General features: G+C 41.5%; 1 protein-coding gene across 6 annotated transcripts in view; it reads right to left on the bottom strand.

Annotated features, from left to right (window-relative positions):
- LOC121574694 (plasma membrane calcium-transporting ATPase 2-like) overlaps positions 1-21,285 on the bottom strand; it is a 184,747-nt gene that overhangs the window by 62,840 nt on the left and 100,622 nt on the right. For all 6 annotated transcript variants that reach the window (XM_045212324.1, XM_041887232.2, XM_045212320.1 and 3 more), the window contains 3 exons: positions 19,154-19,318; positions 17,668-17,882; positions 11,226-11,468 (listed from right to left, as the gene is read on the bottom strand). In XM_045212324.1, coding sequence (XP_045068259.1) covers positions 11,226-11,468; positions 17,668-17,882; positions 19,154-19,318 — 623 coding nt within the window. The remainder of the gene's footprint in view (positions 1-11,225; positions 11,469-17,667; positions 17,883-19,153; positions 19,319-21,285) is intronic.

Raw genomic sequence — 21,285 nt, 5'->3', positions numbered from 1 at the left:
AATATAATACATCCTCTAGGTATATAATACATCCTCTAGGAATATAATACATCCTCTAGGTATATAATACATCCTCTAGGAATATAATACATCCTCTAAGAATATAATACATCCTCTAGGTATATAATACATCCTCTAGGAATATAATACATCCTCTAGGTATATAATACATCCTCTAGGAATATAATACATCCTCTAGGAATATAATACATCCTCTAGGAATATAATACATCCTCTAGGTATATAATACATCCTCTAGGAATATAATACATCCTCTAGGAATATGATACATCCTCTAGGAATATAATACATCCTCTAGGAATATAATACATCCTCTAGGAATATAATACATCCTCTAGGAATATAATACATCCTCTAGGTATATAATACATCCTCTAGGAATATAATACATCCTCTAGGTATATAATACATCCTCTAGGAATATAATACATCCTCTAGGAATATAATACATCCTCTAGGAATATAATACATCCTCTAGGAATATAATACATCCTCTAGGAATATAATACATCTTCTAGGAATATAATACATCCTCTAGGAATATAATACATCCTCTACCCTGTCCTGGGATTCAGTTGTATCTGGGTTCGTTCTCTATGGACAGGTTCTATTAACTGCACCCGGTTACCAGGTACACTACAAAGCAGGATCAATGAGTTAGCCAGCTAACTTTCCTTAAATATTAGAGAAATAACTTATTTTTTCAGGAAGATAAGCTTGAAATGGGCATTGTCTAATTGAATCAACAACCACAAAAAACACATATCTAAGTTTAGCTTTCTTAACAAACCAGAGAATCAATAGTTATTTATGGTTATTTATCAAAGTTAGCTGGCTAACTCATTGAACCTGCTTTGTAGTAAACCCCTCGGGATGAGAACTGGCTCTCCAGACCAGACTACTATAAACGCCTCGGGCTGAGAACTGGCTCTCCAGACCAGACTACTGTAAACCCCTCGGGCTGAGAACTGGCTCTCCAGACCAGACTACTATAAACGCCTCGGGCTGAGAACTGGCTCTCCAGACCAGACTACTATAAACCCCTCGGGCTGAGAACTGGCTCTCCAGACCAGACTACTGTAAACCCCTCGGGCTGAGAACTGGCTCTCCAGACCAGACTACTATAAACGCCTCGGGCTGAGAACTGGCTCTCCAGACCAGACTACTGTAAACCCCTCGGGCTGAGAACTGGCTCTCCAGACCAGACTACTGTAAACCCCTCGGGCTGAGAACTGGCTCTCCAGACCAGACTACTATAAACCCCTCGGGCTGAGAACTGGCTCTCCAGACCAGACTACTGTAAACCCCTCGGGCTGAGAACTGGCTCTCCAGACCAGACTACTGTAAACCCCTCGGGCTGAGAACTGGCTCTCCAGACCAGACCACTGTTGGGCTACGGGCTGGTTTCCTGGATGATGCAAATCCCTTTCATTAATAAGGAGATTAACATTATTAATCTTCTTCACTAATTAAACCAACTAGCATTTCATTACTTCCCTCATCTGAGCTCATTCCTTCACTGATTAGTGGCTGGAGCATCATCAACAACAACAACAACAACAACCCAGAACTAAATGTTGAATGTGCTGACCATGCTAGTTCATAACAGTCTGGCACAAGATACTATCTCTGAAGTAAAATGAAGGAAAAAAAGGTGTAAAACATCTCAAATATAACACCTTTTATAAACTGGGTGGTTCCAACCCTGAATGCTGATTGGCTGACAGCCCGTATACAACGGGGTATGACAAAACATTTATTTTTACTGCTCTAATTACGTTGGTAAATGGTTTTTAATAGCAATAAGGCCCGAGGGGGTGTGGTATATGGCCAGTTCTTAAGCACGACGCAACGCGGAGCCCTTAGCCGTGGTATATATACCACAAACCCCTAAGGTGCCTTATTGCTATTATAAACTTTTTACCGACGTAATTAAAGTATACCACTTTAACTAACAAGTAATCAAGAGCCAATGAATCTCAGAATAAAACCATTTATAGATTTATAGAGCCAGGGTATAGGGCCAGGATTTAGGGCCAGGGTATAGCGCCAGGGTATAGGGCCAGGGTATAGGGCCAGGGTATAGGTCCACGCTATAGGTCCACGGTATAGGTCCACGCTATGGGGCCAGGGTATAGGTCCATGCTATGGGGCCAGGGTTTAGGTCCACGCTATGGGGCCAGGGTATAGGGCCACGCTATAGGGCCAGGGTATAGGGCCAGGGTATAGGGACAGGGTATAGGGCCAGGGTATAGGGCCAGGGTATAGGGCCAGGGTATAGGGCCAGGGTATAGGGCCAGGGTATAGCGCCAGGGTATAGGGCCAGGGTATAGGGCCAGGGTATAGGGACAGGGTATAGGGCCAGGGTATAGGGCCAGAGTATAGCGCCAGGGTATAGGGCCAGGGTATAGGGCCAGGGTATAGGGCCAGGGTATAGGTCCACGCTATAGGTCCACGGTATAGGTCCACGCTATGGGGCCAGGGTATAGGTCCACGCTATGGGGCCAGGGTTTAGGTCCATGCTATGGGGCCAGGGTATAGGGCCACGCTATAGGGCCAGGGTATAGGGCCAGGGTATAGGGACAGGGTATAGGGCCAGGGTATAGGGACAGGGTATAGGGCCAGGGTATAGGGCCAGGGTATAGGTCCACCCTATGGGGCCAGGGTATAGGGCCAGGGTATAGGTCCACGCTATAGGGCCAGGGTATAGGGCCACGCTATAGGGCCAGGGTATAGGGCCAAGGTATAGGGCCAGGGTATAGGGCCACGGTATAGGGCCAGGGTATAGGTCCACGGTATAGGTCCAGGATTTAGGGCCAGGGTATAGGGCCAGGGTATAGGTCCACCCTATGGGGCCAGGGTATAGGGCCAGGGTTTAGGTCCATGCTATGGGGCCAGGGTATAGGGCCACGCTATAGGGCCAGGGTATAGGGCCAGGGTATAGGGACAGGGTATAGGGCCAGGGTATAGGGACAGGGTATAGGGCCAGGGTATAGGGCCAGGGTATAGGGCCAGGGTATAGGTCCACCCTATGGGGCCAGGGTATAGGGCCAGGGTATAGGTCCACGCTATAGGGCCAGGGTATAGGGCCACGCTATAGGGCCAGGGTATAGGGCCAGGGTATAGGGCCAGGGTATAGGGCCACGGTATAGGGCCAGGGTATAGGTCCACGGTATAGGTCCAGGATTTAGGGCCAGGGTATAGGGCCAGGGTATAGGTCCACCCTATGGGGCCAGGGTATAGGGCCAGGGTATAGGTCCACGCTATAGGGCCAGGGTATAGGGCCAGGGTATAGGGACAGGGTATAGGGCCAGGGTATAGGGCCAGGGTATAGGGCCAGGGTATAGGGCCAGGGTATAGGGCCAGGGTATAGGGCCAGGGTATAGGGCCAGGGTATAGGGACAGGGTATAGGGCCAGGGTATAGGGCCAGGGTATAGGGCCAGGGTATAGGTCCACCCTATGGGGACAGGGTATAGGGCCAGGGTATAGGTCCACGCTATAGGGCCAGGGTATAGGGCCACGCTATAGGGCCACGGTATAGGGCCAGGGTATAGGTCCACGGTATAGGTCCAGGATTTAGGGCCAGGGTATAGGGCCAGGGTATAGGTCCACCCTATGGGGCCAGGGTATAGGGCCAGGGTATAGGTCCACGCTATAGGGCCAGGGTATAGGGCCAGGGTATAGGGACAGGGTATAGGGCCAGGGTATAGGGGCAGGGTATAGGGCCAGGGTATAGGTCCAGGATTTAGGGCCAGGGTATAGGGCCAGGGTATAGGTCCACCCTATGGGGCCAGGGTATAGGGCCAGGGTATAGGGCCAGGGTATAGGGCCAGGGTATAGGGCCAGGGTATAGGGACAGGCTATAGGGCCAGGGTATAGGGCCAGGGTATAGGGCCAGGGTATAGGGACAGGGTATAGGGCCAGGGTATAGGGACAGGGTATAGGTCCAGGGTATAGGGACAGGGTATAGGGCCAGGGTATAGGGCCAGGGTATAGGGACAGGCTATAGGGCCAGGGTATAACACTTTGATTAAATAAGGAAACCTATATCAATATCTTTGAAAATATAGTATACATATCATTCCCTTTTAAAAACAATTCAATGTTTTATTTTCTCATATTTTGGACCAGAGTGAAGCTACAGTATCTCTCCACTACCTATTGTTCCTGCACTGAGGTCCATGGTATAGGTCCATGGTATAGGTCCATGGTATAGGTCCACGGTTCACCATCATCATCTAATGGTTTTATCATTTATTTGCAGATAATCGCCAAAAGGCCTACCCGTATGCAAATGAGGGAGCCAAATGAACGGCTCTCGTACCGATGTGATTTTATTCTTATGTCTCTGCGTCCAGTTTAAATAAAGTTGCTAACTAGCATTAGCGCAATGACTTTAAGTCTAAGGTAACTGCTAGCATGCTAGTAGATACTATAGACTTCCAGTAATTGCCCTAACGCTAGTTAGCAATGGCTCGTGAAACTACCTCTAACTTCCTTCATTCTGGACGCAGAGACATACAAATGGTATCCATTCTGTTATCTGACCGTAGGAAAGGAGATAAACGGCTTCATTTCCAAAATCCTGAAGAATTCCATTAACGTCACTGTCTGGCAAGTCCCGATGACAACATCACTACCTTGGATGATTTATGAATGGCGAGGATGTATGAGATCGGCTTTATTTATTCAGTCAGTTCGAGACCTTTTACTAACTAGTCCAGCTTGCCGTTCGTCAATCAAAGCACAGTAAATAGCCTGTGCGCCACCACTCCGTGTCAACATATGAAACACGCCAGGGTTCAACGTTAACTTTTTTTTCTCACTAGCCCGATTGGGCCAGTTGGCCAAAAATCGAACAGAATTTCTACTGGCCCTGACATGGTGTAGGTCTTAAATGCATTGGGGTCATGCAGGACCTATAGGTTGGCATGCTTTTCTCTCTATATATTCAGCTATTAATAGGCTACATTTGATTATCATGATATGTATTAAAAAGCTGTATAATATAAGTTAGCAATGCAAGTCATTACTATATTCCTTGAGAATGACATTGTTTTAATTGCATTCATTTTTTTGTTTCTAAAGCATGTCATTGAGAAGATTTGAAAATAGGACTCTGCCCCTTTTTAGACAAACCTTCCAAAAGAGATATGGACATGTCTACAGCAAGCCAGCCGACACTAATGCTAGGTCTCTTTTTGTGGCTTTCTTTTTGCAGACTATCAACAGTAGCCAGCATATTGCTAGTATGTTCACTATTGAAGGTTTACTGTTGTAAATTACTTTCCCTAAAAGAAATATGCTCAGCGAGTAGATGGTACTTATTTTCACTCTGGACAGCTCCCGCATCAACTCATGTACCGCTCGAGTGCTTGAGAAGTTGAGACTCGAGGGAGTGTGGTGGTGCTTGAATGAACGGCCAGTCATAGCTCAAATACAAATTGCATGACATATACGCATGTAGTCTTCAATGGTTTTCGATTGTAGACTGTGACAGAGCAGGTAGGTGTTGAACTGGAATGCAAAAAATGGGCAGAAAAGTTACTGACGAGATCCTCTGACTCAACATTATGGTGCACGATATCTAAGGAAGTCTCAAGGTTTTGCTCGCCTGAGGTAGAGTATCTCATGATAAGCTGTAGACCACACTATCTACCAAGAGAGTTTTCATCTATATTCTTCGTAGCTGTCTATTTACCACCACAAAGCGATACTGGCACTAAGACCACACTCAATGAGCTGTATAAGGCCATAAGCAAACAGGAAAACGCTCATCCAGAGGCAGCGCTCCTAGTGGCCGGGTACTTTGATGCAGGGAAACTTAAATCTGTTTTACCTAATTTCTACCAGCATGTTAAATGTTTAACCAGACGAGCTAAATTACTTCTATGCTCGCTTCGAGGAAAGCAACACTGAAACATGCATGGGAGCATCAGCTGTTCTGGACAACTGTGTGATCACGCTCTCCATAGCCGTTGTGAGTAAGACTTTTAACAGGTCAACATTCACAAGGCCGCAGGGCCAGACGGATTACCAGGACGTGTACTCCGAGCATGCGCTGACCAACTGACAAGTGTCTTCACTGACATTTTCAACCTGTCCCTGTCTGAGTCTGTAATACCAACATGTTTCAAGCAGACCACCATAATCCCTGTGCCCAAGAACACTAAGGTAACCTGCCTAAATGATTACTGACCCGTAGCACTCACATCTGTAGCCATGACGTGCTTTAAAAGGCTGGTCATGGCTCACATCAACACCATTATCCCAGAAACCCTAGACCCACTCCAATTTGCATACCGCCCCAACAGATCCACAGATGATGCAATCTCTATTGCGCTCCACACTGCCCTTTCCCACCTGGACAAAAGGAAAACTTATGTGGGAATGCTATTCATTGACTACAACTCAGAGTTCAATACCATAGTGCCCTCAAAACTCATCAGTATATTGGTAGTGTAGTATCTTATCAGTGTATTGTTAGTGTAGTATCTTATCAGTGTATTGGTAGTGTAGTGTCTTATCAGTGTATTGGTAGTGTAGTATCTTATCAGTATATTGGTAGTGTAGTGTCTTATCAGTATATTGGTAGTGTAGTATCTTATCAGTATATTGTTAGTGTAGTATCTTATCAGTGTATTGGTAGTGTAGTGTCTTATCAGTATATTGGTAGTGTAGTATCTTATCAGTATATTGTTAGTGTAGTATCTTATCAGTGTATTGGTAGTGTAGTGTCTTATCAGTATATTGGTAGTGTAGTGTCTTATCAGTATATTGGTAGTGTAGTGTCTTATCAGTATATTGGTAGTGTAGTATCTTATCAGTATATTGGTAGTGTAGTGTCTTATCAGTTTATTGGTAGTGTAGTGTCTTATCAGTATATTGGTAGTGTAGTATCTTATCAGTGTATTGGTAGTGTAGTATCTTATCAGTGTATTGTTAGTGTAGTATCTTATCAGTGTATTGGTAGTGTAGTGTCTTATCAGTATATTGGTAGTGTAGTGTCTTATCAGTATATTGGTAGTGTAGTGTCTTATCAGTATATTGGTAGTGTAGTATCTTATCAGTATATTGGTAGTGTAGTGTCTTATGAGTTTATTGGTAGTGTAGTGTCTTATCAGTATATTGGTAGTGTAGTATCTTATCAGTGTATTGGTAGTGTAGTATCTTATCAGTGTATTGTTAGTGTAGTATCTTATCAGTGTATTGGTAGTGTAGTGTCTTATCAGTATATTGGTAGTGTAGTGTCTTATCAGTATATTGGTAGTGTAGTGTCTTATCAGTATATTGGTAGTGTAGTATCTTATCAGTATATTGGTAGTGTAGTGTCTTATCAGTATATTGGTAGTGTAGTATCTTATCAGTGTATTGGTAGTGTAGTATCTTATCAGTTTATTGTTAGTGTAGTATCTTATCAGTATATTGGTAGTGTAGTGTCTTATCAGTGTATTGGTAGTGTAGTGTCTTATCAGTATATTGGTAGTGTAGTATCTTATCAGTATATTGTTAGTGTAGTATCTTATCAGTATATTGGTAGTGTAGTGTGTTATCAGTATATTGGTAGTGTAGTGTCTTATCAGTATATTGGTAGTGTAGTGTCTATTCAGTATATTGGTAGTGTAGTGTCTTATCAGTATATTGGTAGTGTAGTATCTTATCAGTATATTGTTAGTGTAGTATCTTATCAGTGTATTGGTAGTGTAGTGTCTTATCAGTATATTGGTAGTGTAGTATCTTATCAGTATATTGTTAGTGTAGTATCTTATCAGTGTATTGGTAGTGTAGTGTCTTATCAGTATATTGGTAGTGTAGTGTCTTATCAGTATATTGGTAGTGTAGTGTCTTATCAGTATATTGGTAGTGTAGTATCTTATCAGTATATTGGTAGTGTAGTGTCTTATCAGTTTATTGGTAGTGTAGTGTCTTATCAGTATATTGGTAGTGTAGTATCTTATCAGTGTATTGGTAGTGTAGTATCTTATCAGTGTATTGTTAGTGTAGTATCTTATCAGTGTATTGGTAGTGTAGTGTCTTATCAGTATATTGGTAGTGTAGTGTCTTATCAGTATATTGGTAGTGTAGTGTCTTATCAGTATATTGGTAGTGTAGTATCTTATCAGTATATTGGTAGTGTAGTGTCTTATCAGTTTATTGGTAGTGTAGTGTCTTATCAGTATATTGGTAGTGTAGTATCTTATCAGTGTATTGGTAGTGTAGTATCTTATCAGTGTATTGTTAGTGTAGTATCTTATCAGTGTATTGGTAGTGTAGTGTCTTATCAGTATATTGGTAGTGTAGTGTCTTATCAGTATATTGGTAGTGTAGTGTCTTATCAGTATATTGGTAGTGTAGTATCTTATCAGTATATTGGTAGTGTAGTGTCATATCAGTATATTGGTAGTGTAGTATCTTATCAGTGTATTGGTAGTGTAGTATCTTATCAGTGTATTGTTAGTGTAGTATCTTATCAGTATATTGGTAGTGTAGTGTCTTATCAGTGTATTGGTAGTGTAGTGTCTTATCAGTATATTGGTAGTGTAGTATCTTATCAGTATATTGTTAGTGTAGTATCTTATCAGTATATTGGTAGTGTAGTGTGTTATCAGTATATTGGTAGTGTAGTGTCTTATCAGTATATTGGTAGTGTAGTGTCTTATCAGTATATTGGTAGTGTAGTGTCTTATCAGTATATTGGTAGTGTAGTGTCTTATCAGTATATTGGTAGTGTAGTATCTTATCAGTGTATTGGTAGTGTAGTATCTTAGTGTATTGTTAGTGTAGTATCTTATCAGTATATTGGTAGTGTAGTGTCTTATCAGTGTATTGGTAGTGTAGTGTCTTATCAGTATATTGGTAGTGTAGTATCTTATCAGTATATTGTTAGTGTAGTATCTTATCAGTATATTGGTAGTGTAGTGTGTTATCAGTATATTGGTAGTGTAGTGTCTTATCAGTATATTGGTAGTGTAGTGTCTTATCAGTATATTGGTAGTGTAGTGTCTTATCAGTATATTGGTAGTGTAGTGTCTTATCAGTATATTGTTAGTGTAGTATCTTATCAGTGTATTGGTAGTGTAGTGTCTTATCAGTATATTGGTAGTGTAGTATCTTATCAGTATATTGTTAGTGTAGTATCTTATCAGTGTATTGGTAGTGTAGTGTCTTATCAGTATATTGGTAGTGTAGTGTCTTATCAGTATATTGGTAGTGTAGTGTCTTATCAGTATATTGGTAGTGTAGTATCTTATCAGTATATTGGTAGTGTAGTGTCTTATCAGTTTATTGGTAGTGTAGTGTCTTATCAGTATATTGGTAGTGTAGTATCTTATCAGTGTATTGGTAGTGTAGTATCTTATCAGTGTATTGTTAGTGTAGTATCTTATCAGTGTATTGGTAGTGTAGTGTCTTATCAGTATATTGGTAGTGTAGTGTCTTATCAGTATATTGGTAGTGTAGTGTCTTATCAGTATATTGGTAGTGTAGTATCTTATCAGTATATTGGTAGTGTAGTGTCTTATCAGTTTATTGGTAGTGTAGTGTCTTATCAGTATATTGGTAGTGTAGTATCTTATCAGTGTATTGGTAGTGTAGTATCTTATCAGTGTATTGTTAGTGTAGTATCTTATCAGTGTATTGGTAGTGTAGTGTCTTATCAGTATATTGGTAGTGTAGTGTCTTATCAGTATATTGGTAGTGTAGTGTCTTATCAGTATATTGGTAGTGTAGTATCTTATCAGTATATTGGTAGTGTAGTGTCTTATCAGTATATTGGTAGTGTAGTATCTTATCAGTGTATTGGTAGTGTAGTATCTTATCAGTGTATTGTTAGTGTAGTATCTTATCAGTATATTGGTAGTGTAGTGTCTTATCAGTGTATTGGTAGTGTAGTGTCTTATCAGTATATTGGTAGTGTAGTATCTTATCAGTATATTGTTAGTGTAGTATCTTATCAGTATATTGGTAGTGTAGTGTCTTGTCAGTATATTGGTAGTGTAGTGTCTTATCAGTATATTGGTAGTGTAGTGTCTTATCAGTATATTGGTAGTGTAGTATCTTATCAGTATATTGGTAGTGTAGTGTCTTATCAGTTTATTGGTAGTGTAGTGTCTTATCAGTATATTGGTAGTGTAGTATCTTATCAGTGTATTGGTAGTGTAGTATCTTATCAGTGTATTGTTAGTGTAGTATCTTATCAGTGAATTGGTAGTGTAGTGTCTTATCAGTATATTGGTAGTGTAGTGTCTTATCAGTATATTGGTAGTGTAGTGTCTTATCAGTATATTGGTAGTGTAGTATCTTATCAGTATATTGGTAGTGTAGTGTCTTATCAGTATATTGGTAGTGTAGTATCTTATCAGTGTATTGGTAGTGTAGTATCTTATCAGTGTATTGTTAGTGTAGTATCTTATCAGTATATTGGTAGTGTAGTGTCTTATCAGTGTATTGGTAGTGTAGTGTCTTATCAGTATATTGGTAGTGTAGTATCTTATCAGTATATTGTTAGTGTAGTATCTTATCAGTATATTGGTAGTGTAGTGTGTTATCAGTATATTGGTAGTGTAGTGTCTTATCAGTATATTGGTAGTGTAGTGTCTTATCAGTATATTGGTAGTGTAGTATCTTATCAGTGTATTGGTAGTGTAGTATCTTATCAGTGTATTGGTAGTGTAGTATCTTATCAGTGTATTGGTAGTGTAGTGTCTTAGCAGTGTATTGTTAGTGTAGTATCTTATCAGTATATTGGTAGTGTAGTATCTTATCAGTGTATTGGTAATGTAGTATCTTATCAGTATATTGGTTGTGTAGTGTCTTATCAGTATATTGGTAGTGTAGTATCTTATCAGTATATTGGTAGTGTAGTATCTTAGTATCTAACCAGTATCTGGGTAGTGTATAGACGTAGTATGTTAAGGTTCTTACCAGAATATTGGTAGTGTAGGACCAGTGTGTAATATCATACCAGATTCTTGGTGGTGTAGGACCAGTGTGTAATATCATACCAGACTCTTGGTGGTGTAGGACCAGTGTGTAATATCATACCAGATTCTTGGTGGTGTAGGACCAGTGTGTAATGTCATACCAGATTCTTGGTGGTGTAGGACCAGTGTGTAATATCATACCATATTCTTGGTGGTGTAGGACCAGTGTGTAATATCATACCAGATTATTGGTGGTGTAGGACCAGTGTGTAATATCATACCAGAATCTTGGTGGTGTAGGCGCTGTTGAGGGAGATGGCATTGACCAGTATGTCCAGTGACTTGGCAGTCAGCGCTCCGGGGTCTGGTATCTCCTTGTAGTGGACGTCTCCCACGTAGCACGCCACGGCCGTCATGCGGTTGGTGGTCAGAGTGCCAGTCTTGTCGGAGCAGATGGCCGTAGCGTTGCCCATCGTCTCACATGCATCAAGGTGGCGAACCAGGTTATTATCCTTCATCATTTTCTGTTGAGGAAATATCAACTATGTTGTTGAGGTCTTAGCTTCACAACAAACTCAACAGAAAAGTCGCTAATTAGAACCTAGCCAACTGAACATTCTAAAGTGATATGTTGAACTATGTTGCATATTTGGATACATAGCTACATATTATCGGATTGCTAAATATAATGCACTGATGAGGAAGCATCCCAGAAGGTTCCCAGAACATTTATTAGGTCGCGGCACATGTTCTCATAGCACAAAAATTGTCCAGTTGTGGTGATGATTGTAGAATGTTTGTATAAAACATTTGCCTGATGTTTCAAGAACGTTCCTAGAACACATTTAATCACATTTAATAATTGTGATTCAATAATTCTTTAAAGGTTCCCAGAATGTTTCATTAGGTTGTGGGAACAGTCTGGTGAGAATATTGTGGGGACATCACAAAAGATATGTTCTCAAAACATGAAAATGTTCCAATTGTGCGGCTGATTCTACAATGTTTCTTTTAGGGTGCAAAAATATTCACCTGATGTTACAAGAACGTTCCCAGAACACATTTAGTCAGTTCTTTAAAGGTTATCCGAATGTTTTGTTAGGTTGTGTGAACAGTCTGGTGGGAACAATGTGGGGACATCACAAAAGTTATGCTCCCAAAACACAAAGTCTGTCCAGTTGAGGGAATGATTTACAATGTTTCTTTTAGGGTGGAAAAATATTCATCTGATGTTACAAGAACGTTCCCAGAACACATTTAATCTGTTCTTTAAAGGTTCCCAGAATGTTTCATTAGGTTGTGGCAACATTCTGTGGACATGACAATAAATATGTTCTCAAAACACAAAAACTGTCTATTTGTGCTGATTAATTCAATGTTTCTATGAGGTTGCAAAAAACATTTGCCTGATGTTGCAAGAACATTCCCAGAACAAATGTTTTATGTTCTTCAAAAGTTCCTAAAACATTTATTTAGGTAGTGGGAACATTGTGGGGATATGACAAGAGACTAGTTCCCAAAACACTAAAACTGTTTAGTTGTGCTGACATTCAGAAAAAGTTTGTGTCAGGGTGCACAAAACATTAATTTGATGTTACAAGAATGTTGACATAACAGCCTTTCTGCGGACTTTAAAGGTTCCCAGGACATTTAATTAGGTTATGTGAACAGTGTGGGTACATTACAAGAGATAGGTTCCCAAAACACAAAATATGCTCAGTTGTGATGAAATTCATACAATGCTTAAGTTAGGTAGCACAGCACATTTCCTTAATGTTGTAAGAATTAAATGTCCGTTTTTATGACGTTCATAGCATATTTGTTTTAGGTTCAACATAATATTCCTTTGATGTTTACACAATATACATTTTACCTTGTCTTTGAGGTCCTCAGAACAGTTCAAGAACATTTTGAAAATGTTATATTTAAGTTTTACCAAATATTATTAAAATAAAAACTGATAGGAATACATCCCCATGATGCTTCACTCCAGATGTAATGTCAATTCACATTTGAAGAATGTATTATAGGTGATATAGAGGTATATGGCATTTTTATTTCATTCACAGGACATTTGAACAGCATTTAATCATACAAACTTTTTACACTTCATATGTTGACAATCTGCACAAGTGGGGATGGAACCTACAATACATTCTTCAAATGTGAATTGACATTACATCTGGAGTGAAGCATCATGGGGATGTATTCCTATCTGTTTTCTTTATAATATTTGGTAAAACTTAAATATAACATTTTCTAAATGTTCTTGAACTGTTCTGAGGACCTCAAAGACAAGGTAAAATGTATATTGTGTAAACATCAAAGGAATATTATGTTGAACCTAAAACAAATATGCTATGAAGGTTTGAAGGTTCTGAGTCTGTATTTAAGAAGCATATCAATACAATATGATGATCATATCAATACACAGGAATACTAATTATTTAAAGGACACCGCATATAAAGAGGATACAGTGTTATATGGACACAGCATATTAAGAGGATGGGGACATTTTAATAACTCAGAAATTGCGTTCAGTTTCCTGATTGACCATATTTGACAACAAAAAGAAACACACAAGGCCACAGCTATCCCCACAGTGTCACGCCCTGGCTCTGGGGACTATGTTATGTTGAGCCAGGGTGTGTAAGTCTATGTTTATTTTTCTATGTTGGTCTGAGTGACTCCCAGTCAGAGGCAACGAGTGTCAGCTGGGTGTCTCTGATTGGGAGCCATATTTAACTGTCTGTCTTGCACTTTGTGTTTGTGGTTTCTTGTTCATTTCGGTTTGTGTTAAACCGTAGACGTCACGTTATCGTTTATTGTTTTGATCGTGTGATCAGTAAAATAAAAGGATATGTTCACCTTCAACGCTGCGCCTTGGTCCTCTCTCACCAACGAACGTGACAGAAGAAACCACCATAACAGGACCAAGCAGCGTGAAGAAGAGAGAGGATGGACTTGGGAGCAGTGGAGTAGGCGTCTCGACTGGGCCAAGCCAAGAGAAGAGGAGAGAGGTTGGACTTTGGAGCAGTGGGGTGAGAGTCTGGCGAGAATGATGGAGGCCTGGCCCACGGGGAGGAGAGACCCCCAGAAAATTTTTAGGGGGGGGCTCACGACGTCGGGCCAGCAGGAGACCGCGGCAGAGCGGCCCAGCGAATTAGCAGAGGAGGACGCCAGGTTACGGGAGTCACTGGTCACCAGGGGGAAGGAGGTTGTAGAGGCACGGCGAGAGGTACTGGCGTGTGTTGCCAGTCCGGTCCGGCCTGTTCCTGATCCCCACGTAGGGCCAGTGGTGTGTGTTCCCAGTACGGGCCGGCCTGTTCCTGCCACTCCCACCAAGTCTGTGGTGCGCGTCGCCAGCCCAGTCCGGCTCATCCAAGCTCCCCGCACCAAGTCAGTGGTGCGCGTCGTCAGCCCGGTCCGACTCATTCCTGCTCCCCGCACCAAGTCTGTGGTGCGCGTCACCAGCCCTGTCCGGCCCGTTCCTGCTCTCCGCACCAAGTCTGTGGTGCGCGTCGCCAGCCCAGTCCGGCCCATTCCTGCTCCCCGCACCAAGTCTGTGGTGCGTTTCGTCAGCCCTGTCCGGCCCGTTCCTGCTCTCCGCACCAAGTCGGTGGTGCGCGTCGCCAGCCCAGTCCGGCCCATCCAAGCTCCCCGCGCCAAGTCAGTGGTGCGCGTCGTCAGCCTGGTCCGGCTCATTCCTGCTCCCCGCACCAAGTCAGGGGTGTGCTTCGTCAGCCCAGTCCGGCCTGTCCCTGCTCCACGCACCAAGCCCACGGTGTGCGTCGTCAGCCTGGTAAGGCCCGTTCCTCCTCCACGCACCAAGCCAGGGGTGCGCGTCGTCAGTCCAGCACAACCCGTGCCTGGGTCATGTCCGGAGCCGGATCCGCCGCCGAGGCGGAGTGCCCACCCGGTCCCTCCCCTGTTGTGGTTGTTTGGCGCGGTCGGAGTCCGCGCCTTTGGGGGGGGTTACTGTCACGCCCTGGCTCTGGGGACTATGTTATGTTGAGCCAGGGTGTGTAAGTCTATGTTTATTTTTCTATGTTGGTCTGAGTGACTCCCAATCAGAGGCAACGAGTGTCAGCTGGGTGTCTCTGATTGGGAGCCATATTTAACTGTCTGTCTTGCACTTTGTGTTTGTGGTTTCTTGTTCATTTCGGTTTGTGTTAAACCGTAGACGTCACGTTATCGTTTATTGTTTTGATCGTGTGATCAGTAAAATAAAAGGATATGTTCACCTTCAACGCTGCGCCTTGGTCCTCTCTCACCAACGAACGTGACACACAGAGAGTTAATTATCTGGCTGCAGTTCCGAAGATTGCAGGTTAAATTCCATAAATTCTACAACCATGTTTCATTAAAAAAAAAAATTAAATGAAATTGAGGCTCAGATATACTCTACTAAAGGAGAGGATATACAGATGTTTAAATCCAGTCAGAAATGCAGAATTTAGACTAACTGTATACATATTTTTTTAAACATTATGTAAAAATGTACTGTACAACTTTAAAAAACGCACCCAATATAATTCCTACTTTGAGACGCTTGATATGGTCCCCTCTGGCTTATTTTTCATGATCTGAACAGCAAAAGTGATCCTAGATCAACGCTCATAGTCTTGGATACCTTGTGAATATGGCCCCAGAAGCAGACAGCATATAAAGAGGATGGGTGAAGTGATGGTGAATAACCCAGTTACCAGTATATCCCTGGGTTAGTGATGTCTAAGAAGGCTTAAAAAGGAAGCATGGAATTCCTGATTACTGGAAACATGAATACAGCTATGGCTATACTGTATACTGAATACAGCTATGGCTGTGCTGTATACTGAATACAGCTCTGGCTATTCTGAATACTGAATACAGCTCTGGCTATTCTGTATACTGAATACAGCTATGGCTATACTGTATACTGAATAAAGACGATGAATGAGAGCGTCCCTGATGGTGCAGAGGATAAAACATTGCAGGTTCAAACCCCACATGCGCAGATTGTCAACATATGACGCCTAGAAAACAATATGGTTGTTTGTATGACTAAATGCTGTTCAAATGTCCTATTAAAATGAAATTAAAATGCCATGTCACTCTATCACCTACAACACAGTCCTCAGATGAGAACTGCATTTACATCTGGGGAGAAATGGAACGGGGGTGTAATCCAATCTGCTTAATTTGCATGCTGAGAATGTTGTGGGAATATAAAAATATAAATAAAACATGTTCTAAATGTTCTTGAACTGTTCTGAGGACCTCCAAGTCAAGGCAAAATGTATGATGCATTAACATCAATGGAGTATTATGTTAAACGTAAAACAAATATGCTATGAACATCATAAAAACAGACTTACAACATTAAGGAAATGTGTTATGCTACCTAACTTATGAATTTCATCATAACGGAGCATATTTTGTGTTTTGGGAACCTATCTCTTGTAATGTACCCACACTGTTACCACAACCTAATGAAACATTCTGGGAACCTTTAAAGAACAGACTAAATGTGTTTTGGGAACGTTCTTGTAACACCAGGTGAATGTTTTTGCACACTAAAAGAAACACTGTTGAATCATCCGCACAACTGGACAGTTTTGATATGTTGGGAACATATATTTTATGATGTCCCCACAACGTTCCCACCAAACTGTTCCCACAACCTAATGAAACATTCTGGGAACCTTTTAAAGAACAGATTAAAAGCTTTATAGGAACATTCTTGCAACATCAGGCAAATGTTTTATACAAACATATTCACTTTTTGGGGAATGTTCTGCTGTGGTTGTTCCAAGGATATTTCATCTAAAACATCTTTGATAAATAAGTACATTTTATCAAAAACATTCCTTTGGGATGTTATCATCCTAATGTTAGATACAACCCTGCTATGATGAGTTTATCTGGTATCAAGTAATTCATGATGCAAGAAGATATTTAACACTTAGATGGAGAGTTGATGCAAATATGTTAATAGATACGGTACCGGGTTTGTATAACAAACGGCATGTGCTTTGCCTGTTGTCATCCGAACTCTGGACAAAGGAAATCTCTCAGTTTATATACTTAATCTTACACGTTTCTTCAATAACATCTGGTAACCATCAGTGGGCACCCCCCACTCTGATGGTATCACCCTGTACCCAAGTCAGTATATTCCATCTATCAATCATTCTAAGATAAACCCCAGTAAGCTCCCTCGACATACTGGAATCCTTAGCATTCAGACTCTGTGGGAACTCTCTTCCTGGTTTACTGGGATCATTCTCATCATTCTCACGATTCCAATCCTTTGACACTTCTAATTGGTCAGAAATAAAATATAAGACAAAAGGCAAAAAAATTGTACATGTGGCAACTTGACAGAGTAGGCCAGGGAGATGGTGACGGCCAGGGATATGTGTGTTTACCTTGACAGAGTAGGCCAGGGAGATGGTGACGGCCAGGGATATGTGTGTTTACCTTGACAGAGTAGGCCAGGGAGATGGTAACGGCCAGGGATATGTGTGTTTACCTTGACAGAGTAGGCCAGGGAGATGGTGATGGCCAGGGATATGTGTGTTTACCTTGACAGAGTAGGCCAGGGAGATGGTGACGGCCAGGGATATGTGTGTTTACCTTGACAGAGTAGGCCAGGGAGATGGTGACGGCCAGGGATATGTGTGTTTACCTTGACAGAGTAGGCCAGGGAGATGGTGACGGCCAGGGATATGTTTGTTTACCTTGACAGAGTAGGCCAGGGAGATGGTGACGGCCAGGGGCAGCCCCTCAGGTACAGCCACCACCAGCACGGTGACACCGATGATGAAGAACTTGACAAAGTACTGGACATAGATGGGGGTGCACTCCGTCAGCCACGGCCTCTTCTGCAGGACAAAGTTGTCCACAGCAAAGTACAGCACGAGGATGATCACTGTGATGGCTGACATCACCAGACCTGGATGGACAAGGACAAGGAGAAAATTACTCTACTCTATTCTACTCTATTCTACTGTATTCTACTGTACTGTACTGTACTGTACTCTACTCTACTCTACTCTACTCTATTCTACTCTATTCTACTCTATTCTACTGTACTCTACTCTATCTATTGTATTCTACTGTATTCTATTCTACTCTATATTCTGTGCTCTACTCTACTCTACTCTACTCTACAGTACTCGACTCGACTCTACTCTACAGTACTCTACAGTACTCGACTCGACTCGACTCTACTCTACTCTACACTACTCTACTCGACTCTACTCTATTCTACTGTATTCTATTCTACTCTATCTTCTGTGCTCTACTCTGCTCTACTCTGCTATACTCTACTCTACTCTACAGTACTCTATTCTACTCTATTCTACTCTACTCTACTTGACTATACTCTATTCTGCTCTGCTCTGCTCTGCTCTGCTCTGCTCGGCTCGGCTCGGCTCGGCTCGGCTCGGCTCGGCTCGGCTCGGCTCGGCTCTACTCTACTCTACTCTACAGTACTCTACAGTACTCTATTCTACTCTACAGTACTCTACTCTACTCTACTCGACTCGACTCTACTCTACTCTACTCTGCTCTACTCTGCTCTACTCTACTCTGCTCTACTCTACTCTACTCTACACTACTCTACTCTACCCTACTCTACTCTGCTCTACTCTGCTCTACTCTACTCTACTCTACTCTGCTCTACTCTGCTCTACTCTTCTCTACTCTTCTCTACTCTACTCTACTCTACTCTACTCTACTCTACTCTACTCTACAGTACTCTACTCTACTCTACTCTGCTCTACTCTGCTCTACTCTTCTCTACTCTACTCTACTCTACTCTACTTGACTCTACTCTACTCTACTCTACTCTACACTACTGAACAGGTGAAAGTGCAAGATGCATGCATGGCTTGTTTTAACTTGATATCAAATTTATTTCAGCTTTCAACTTCACAAATCAACAGCAGCAGTGCATTAAATATGTATCTCTGTGATTCCAAATATACCAATTACTCCTACATTTACTTCTGCCAGTGGTATGTTCTCCCTATTTCATCTCAGAATGTCATTGTGATATGATTAACTGCCACATTGAGATAAATAATTGATCATATATTGAGTGATCTGACAAACCTTTTTTTATTTTTTATAGAGATAAAACATTGATCATATTGATTGATCTACATCACCTGCTTTGCTTATTGATGATAGATTATATCATATTGATTGATCCTGCCGTACCTGCTTTGCCGATCTGAACAGCCAGCTTGGTCAGTTTCCCCTGGAGGACAGACTTCTCTTTTTTGGAGACATTTGCTTTCTTCTTCTCCTTCTCCTCCATCTCTCCTCCTTCTGCGCTCTTTAGAGGCTGCATCTCCATGGCAGCCGCTCCGTCCTGCTTCTTCACTGAAACAACCAGAGGAACACAGAGACATTGGTTATTATGGGATCAGGGCCTTCCCTAGTCTTTTGGGGGCGAGATTTGGTTGGGGGGGGTCTGTTGACGGCAGAGAGAAAAATGTACGTTTTAAAGTTAATTTCCTTCTGTTCTACTCATTTTACCATATGAGAAGAAGTTGCAGTTTTAAAGCAAGTTTTCTGCATTTCTAAACATTTTGCAATTCTATAAAAAAATGTCATGTAATTCTACTAATTTTTAACCTCTTAAGGATCGGACCCTTTTTTTAAATTTTCGCCTAAAATGAAGCATGGAGGAGGTGTTATGGTGTGGGGGTGCTTTGCTGGTGACACTGTCTGTGATTTATTTAGAATTCAAGGCACACTTAACTAGCATGGCTACCACAGCATTCTGCAGCGATACGCCATCCCATCTGGTTTGCGCTTAGTGGGACTATCATTTTTTTTTTCTACAGGACAATGACCCAAAACACACCTCCAGGCTCTGTAAGGGCTATTTGACGAAGGATAGTGATGGAGTGCTGCATTAAATGACCTGGCCTCCATAATCACCCGACCTCAATCTAATTGAGATGGTTTGGGATGAGTTGGACCATAGAGTGAAGGAAAAGCAGCCAACATTTTAGGCTAACTGCCTGTAGCTCAGGACCTGAAGCAAGGATATGCATATTCTTGATACCATTTGAAGGAAACACTTTGAAATTTGTATAAATGTGAAATTAATGTAGGATAATATAACACATTAGATCTGGTAAAAGATAATACAAACAAAAAAACATGCGTTTTCTCAAATTGTTTGGGTTCCATCATCTTTTAAATGCAATTGAAAAGGCCACAATATAATATTGCAGTTTAGGTGCAATTTAGATTTTGGCCATTAGATGGCAGCAGTGTGTGTACAATGTTTCAGATTGATCCAGTGAAGCATTGCAATACTGGACTATTTTGTATCAAGTCTGCACAAATGTGCCGAATTAGTAAATTGATACTTTTTCAAATATATAACTATAGAGAACATATAAAAATGATATGGTAATACAAAATGTAAGTTTACACACTCCCAGAAATGTCATACATGAATGATCATTAGCTTATACACTAACTTTCACACATCTAGATGGCTGGGCGGGGTGGGTGTGGAGCCAGAGACGGCAGGCGTTCAAACTGTAGAACCAGTTCCTACATTTGAATATAAAAATGGATTTTATCAAACAAAACTATGCTACATTTTATGTCTGGGATCGTTAGGATGACAAATCAGAGCAAGATTACTGAATGTAAGTACATTATTTACCTTCAGAGGTGAATGTATCAAACCAGTTGCCGTGATAAGTTTGTTGTTGTTGTACATTCTCCTCAAACAATAGCATGGTATTTTTTCAATGTAATGTCAACTGTAAATTGGACAGTGCAGTTAGGTTAACCTCTATGGGATCGGTGTCCCGTATACGGGACGGTTGAGCTAACATGCGCTAATGTGATTAGCATGACTGTTGTAAGTAACAGCAAACTTTCCAGGACATAGAAATGTCTTACATGGGCAGAAAGCTTAAATTCTTGTTAATCTAACTGCACTGTCCAATTTACACCAATTTACAGATCTCAACATCAACTGTTCAGAGGAGACTTCGTGAATCAGGCCTTCATGGTCGAATTGCTGCAAAGAAATCACTACTAAAGGACACCAATAATAATAAGAGACTTGCTTGGGCCAAGAAACACGAGCAATGGACATTAGACCGGTGGAAATGTGTCCTTTGGACTGATGAGTTCACATTGTAGATTTTTGGTTCCAACCGCCTTGTCTTTGTGAGACGCAGAGTAGGTGAATGGATGATCTCCGCATCATGTGTGGTTCCCACCATGAAGCATGGAGGAGGAGGTGTGATGGTGTGGGGGTGCTTTTCTGGTGACACTGTCTGTGATTTATTTAGAATTCAAGGCAATACGCCATC

The sequence above is a fragment of the Coregonus clupeaformis genome, unplaced genomic scaffold (genome assembly GCF_020615455.1).
Source record: "Coregonus clupeaformis isolate EN_2021a unplaced genomic scaffold, ASM2061545v1 scaf0006, whole genome shotgun sequence".
In the NCBI taxonomy this organism is placed as follows: Eukaryota; Metazoa; Chordata; class Actinopteri; order Salmoniformes; family Salmonidae; genus Coregonus; species Coregonus clupeaformis.
This window is presented reverse-complemented; position numbering and strand designations above follow the sequence as displayed.